The following is a 5,831-nucleotide window of genomic DNA, read 5'->3' as shown; positions in this document are numbered from 1 at the left end:
GGAGCAGTATATATATATAAAACACTGAACGACTGTTTGAAAGTGAGAGTCGGTGGGAATGCTCGAACCAAAGGCACTCATCCTGAAACACTTACAGCACACCGAAGAGCTCTCAGTGAGGTGTGGGAGCTTTTCAGATTCAAAGTGGTATTCGGTGTACATGAGTTCATTGATTTTTTTTGCTGTGACATACTTTATAAAAGAGGTTCCTTTCCCTTTGCCAGATGCACTTTGAGGTTAAGGCATGCAGGTATTTAAAGAAAAATTCAAATAATCTGAGGTATCCTTCACATGAAAAAGGCCCTTTGCTATAACTCAAATGTATTGGCTTACACACACATGGGTATTGTAACAGGTACAAAGGCCCTAGGGTATAATATATGGCAGTGAAAAAGAGGTGCTTTGAGGACACCCCAAACAGAGTAGGCTACCACAAATCATTCCATATCCCCAGTCAACTTCTGCAGAATGCTCTAAATGCCCTACAAAAAAAAAAAAAGTTTCGTCTCTGGTCAAGAGTTTTAGGAAAGCGCTAAGTGCTTGTACAGTTAAACATGTACAGACATATTCATTTGCCATGGGTCCCATAAGGTAGCTATTATTTCACTGAGAAATTATCCATGTATTTCAAGAATTTAATGTAGTGCAGAATTTCCATGGAACCTGTTGTGTTGTGTATGAAAATGCCTTATAATACTAATTTATGCAGTACTTATGTATATGTACAGATATGTTTTAATTACATGACATTGACTTTTCAGACAATGAGTTTGGTAAAAAGTAATAAGAGGGAAAATATTGGCAACTCTTCAACATGTGTCTTTTTGATTTAAGGGTTTTCAGCTGATATAAGGTGAAAAAACTTAGCATTCTGATAGTTGGTTATGTACAGTCTATATATATATATATATATATATATATATATATATATATATATATATATATATATATATATATATATATATATCGATATATATATATATATATAGATATAGATATAGATATATATATATATATATATATATATATATATATATATATATATATAGATATAGATATAGATATAGATATATATATTAGCTCAAAAAGCCAGCTGCCCAACATTTCGATATGTTGTACATATCTTTCTCAAGGGAGCCCGTGTTTGAATCAAAACATGTATTTATAGGTTTTTGACGGCATGACAACTACTTGTTATTGTTTATATTCAAATCCATGATTTATTCTTACATGATGTAATATATATATATATATATATATATATATATATATATATATATATATATATATATATTCTAATGTGTATAAGATCACTTGTTAATTCTCATTAACAGAGTATGGTTGATAAAAGAAGAACAGTTTATACTTAGATTCTGCAATGTATTGTTTAGTCATTGTAATAGATATTTAAATTAATATTGCTACTTATTAATATTGCACACATGGTTTGGAGTGTTACCAGAATATTTAAAGTCTTACTGTAAAAACAGAGGAACATGTTAAAACAAGACCTTCTTCTTCTGCCTTCTCCAATCACTGTGGGGAATTAGTGAGCACTAATGTGCGTGGTATTCTGAAGTGATTTGCAAGTGGCATACAACTGGAAAATGGTGACTTATTACACAGGTGATTGCCCACTTAAAACCACCTTGGCCATTACTAAATTTCCACATTGTAACAGGCATTGTGCTTTTTACTTTAAAGTACCCATGAATACTGACCCAAATTGAGTTATCCAGCTGACTGAATAGGCTGTAAGTGTATTTATTTTTTACTTCATAGGATGACTTTTTATTAGATCACTGATGTCCATGCAAAACAAAATATGTATTCCACTTAAAAGTGTAAATGCACTCTAGATTTGTTGCTTGCTGTTGGGCCAGCAGCTGTAGGCCTGTAATATTTTACTTCTGATGATTTCATTGTATTATAGTTCTTGGCTCTTCTATGCTTCACATCCACAGCCCCCTGTGGAATTTCTTTATGAGAAGTTTTGTTCACACACACATATACATATATAATAAAATAAAAAATCACATATTTACAAACACATACAGACTCAACTCCCGTGCCTGTCCTTCACAAATACTGGTGAGCCATGGCACCCAATCTCGAAACTGCTACCTGCAGCCACAGGATTCCACCACCATGTCCTCATATTGCTTGTACACCACGTTGTTCCCAGAGTCTATGTATAAAATACTGATGGAGCTCAGTTTGGATGGGATGCAGCAACTAGGTGGCGTTGATTCTGGGTCCATGGAGTTCATCAAGGTTTGGATGATCGCATGGTTTGTAGGTTCTAGGTGAGACCTCAGTGGGAAATCACAAATTCCCTCACAATGGTAAGCCTCATAATCCAAAGGGGCTATAATCCAATCATCCCAGCCTAGCTCCTTGAAATTAACGTGGAGAGGCTTCCGACTGCAGCGCGTTTTTGATCTTTTCCCGTTGCCTCTCCCCCCGCTGCCAGCAGACCTTGTAGAGATTGTTCTTCTTCTTCTCCGGCGAGGCTTGCTGTGGGATTCCTGGCCAGGATCTGGAGGACCCAGGAAATCCAGCCTATCCATGGATTTCACTTTATCTCTGATCTCCCTAAAAAGATTCTCTTTTTTCCTGGTGTGGGTGAAAGCCACCAACAGCGCCTTTTCTTGAGTTTGCAATGCATGGCGGCTGAACCCCAGATCCTGAGGGTGGGACGCCTCCTTAGAAGATTCTGAAATGACAACCAAGTCGAAACACAACAGATTCTCTATCTTGTGTTTCTGGCCGCTCATGATCCCCCAAACATCAAACACTTCCCATTTTGAGGACTCTATATCCAAGATGTCCATAGTTCTAGAATCAAGCAAGTGCTGTCCATCATTTCCCTCCCGGCAAGAATACAGCAGAATGCAATAAAGATTCCCACCTTTGGATAAAGAAGAAGGTAGGTTCGAGGGAGTTTTTCTCAAAATCCGCAGCTCTGCTCCCACTAACTCATCTGTCTCAGATAAAGTGGACATATTAAACAAATACCTCTGGCCCAGCTCAGTGGAAGGGTTATCTGTATATATATAAAAAAAAAAAAGAAAAGAAAATACAAGTAATAGCCTATGTCTAAATCATATCAAATTACAAATATGCATTTTATGAAAGCCAATGGAGTCGCTCTATTGTGAGTATTGAACATTTTAAGTGTAAATGTTTGTAAAGTAACTTCTGATCCTGTGAAGATGAAAAGCGCCATATAAAAGTCAACTGAATTCCATTCCATTCCACTGCATTTTTTTAATATGGGTTATCAATTTAACCTTCAGAATGTTACGTTAATTAAATAATAATAATAATAATAATAATAATAATAATAATAATAAAAAATCAACACTAGTAGACATGTTGTTTGACAGCGTAATGTTAGACAGAATGCATAGGATAGCCTGCTAACGTAGCAACATTTTTTTTTTTATTAAGAGAACATAGCGTCACATTTTTTTTTTATTATTAAGAGAACATAGCGTCACATTTCTTTCTTTTTTTTTTTTTTTTTAAGAGAACATAGCGTCACTATATTAAATTAGTTAAACCCCGGACGATTTGAATTTAAACACCGCGTCTGAACTCTCGGATTGTGATAAAATGATCAGTATATATTTGAGGAGTTTTAGTTTCCTGACAGATAGTTCAGGCTATGCTGTAGGGTGGAGGAGAACTACCTTTGCCGTATTAATTAATCCATTAAAATGTATTGAAGAACACAAATGCTGCACATTAAAAACCCTTGAATGATTTGCTATAATAATAATAATAATAATAATAATAATAATAATAATAATAATAATAATAATAATAATAATAATTAATAATAATATGACTGAGGACATTTAGAATGTCGTTTATATCGTCTCCAGCTCAAGATATAATCTTTGGAAAAGAAAACAAATTTGGGGGGAAACAGATTCCACGTATTTATGTTGGCTATTATTATTATTATTATTATTATTATTATTATTATTATTATTATTATTATTATTATTATTATTATTATTATTATTATTTAGTAGTAGTGTAGTAGTAGTCATAGTAGTAGTAACAAAAATCCATTCTGTCTAGACCATTTTGTAAGATTATGCAATAAATTACATTAGCTACATACACTATATAATAAAAGACATAGATAAAACAAAGATCTTGCATTTTACATAATAATTAATAGAACAATGGTGAATTTTAGAGTATGTTTTAACTATTTAATATGTGTCTGCACTGTGGGATTGTATTATTATTATTATTATTATTATTATTATTATTATTATTATTATTATTATTATTATTATTATTATTCGATTTGAATACAATCTTATTATGGCATGATATTACAATACTTTGTATTTAATACAATCACACAATACTTTTGAAGATACGCAGCAGGTCCTGAGACTAAAATGAGGACCGAATGCAGTACCAGTGATATTTAGTGCCTTGTCATTTAATTGACGATTGTCATTTAATTAACAACCAATTTAGTTTAAGAATTACATTTATTACACATATGACAAACGACAAACACAAATAATGTAATTATTTTCAAACGATTTAAACATGGTCAAGAATTAATATGCTGTGTAGACGTCTATAAACTTACATAACATACAAAATGTGTAAGCGGAGACTGATATTTATGCAAACCATTGTCTCAGAACAAGTACATGTTTAAATGCCTGTAGTTTAACATGAATGTGTTTATGTATGAGAGAGAAGGAGCTAGTTGTATACAACAAATACCTGTTCTTTGAAATGTGATCAAAATCATGGGATATGGAATGTATCAATGTATTGCTGGACATAGGCAATGAACAGTACAATTGTTAAAATAAATACACTCTATGTGATATCTTTATTTGCACATCAGTTTTACATTACTTGTGTGTTTCTCTATCTTTATAAGCAACACCTGGTTAAAGGGAATGTAGGCTGCCTAAGTGTTAAACTGTTACGTGCGACTGAAGACTTTTATTTATCACAGATGTTGGAAATACGAGCTAATATAGACTTGCGAATTCGTTTGATACATTTAAACATTTTTAAAAGTCGAACTGTTATTTCTGCGCATTTCTAGAATCCAACAATGCAACCTGCAATACAGTATTTAGACAGCTTTTCGTTTTAACTGAAAAAGGTGCTAAAATACATTGCAAGATTAAAACAGTTAAACTTAGATTTTACCCGAACCATTGCCCTATTGTTCCAAAATGGAAAACAAATAGAGTTTAATATCCCAATTAGTCGTTTATTAGAAAGTGAATTATTGCAGTGAATGGTTGTATGCATTACTTACAGAAAGCACTGTAAATGTCTTAACGTGCTCCATGTTATAGAATCTACAAGCGGTAATAAAGTACAACTATTGTATACTTAGTTCTGTCATCTTCTTTTGTGTATAGCCTTCGTTTAACGTGCAATAAATTGCATTTCCTTCCAAAACGTGTCGTGTTTCTAAAGCTGCTGCACTTTATTAATTTAAATAAAATATTAATAAAATCCAGATGGCACAAAAAGACAAACCAACACAAAGCACAAGTGGCGTTAGAAAGTCACAAGCTGTGAGGTTTCTTTAAAAGGGTTATGCTGCATTTAGTTTGGTGCAGAAAAAAAAGGTTTTCAATAACTTTCCATGTCAAACTCCTTTTGTTCTTTTGATGTCTATTTCTAAGAATAAGAAATATCAGATGGCTGCGGTAATTTGTAAAAAAAATATCTTAAAGATGACATGCCCAGAATTGTGGTAACGCTATTGTACATGCAGGGCGCGAGACAAGCGTCACAAAACATACCAAATAACAATCGTCCTG

The 5,831-nt window shown here is 33.0% G+C and overlaps 1 protein-coding gene across 1 annotated transcript in view; it reads right to left on the bottom strand.

Annotated features, from left to right (window-relative positions):
• Positions 1–1,318: 1,318 nt before the first annotated feature.
• Positions 1,319–5,831, bottom strand: part of LOC117402548 (growth/differentiation factor 6-A-like) — a 5,129-nt gene continuing 616 nt past the window's right edge. The window contains exon 2 of the mRNA XM_034003808.2: positions 1,319–3,046. Within this exon, the coding sequence (XP_033859699.2) occupies positions 2,121–3,046 (926 nt within the window). The 3' untranslated portion in view covers positions 1,319–2,120. The remainder of the gene's footprint in view (positions 3,047–5,831) is intronic.

Source organism: Acipenser ruthenus, chromosome 5 (assembly GCF_902713425.1).
Source record: "Acipenser ruthenus chromosome 5, fAciRut3.2 maternal haplotype, whole genome shotgun sequence".
Classification (NCBI taxonomy): Eukaryota; Metazoa; Chordata; class Actinopteri; order Acipenseriformes; family Acipenseridae; genus Acipenser; species Acipenser ruthenus.
This window is presented reverse-complemented; position numbering and strand designations above follow the sequence as displayed.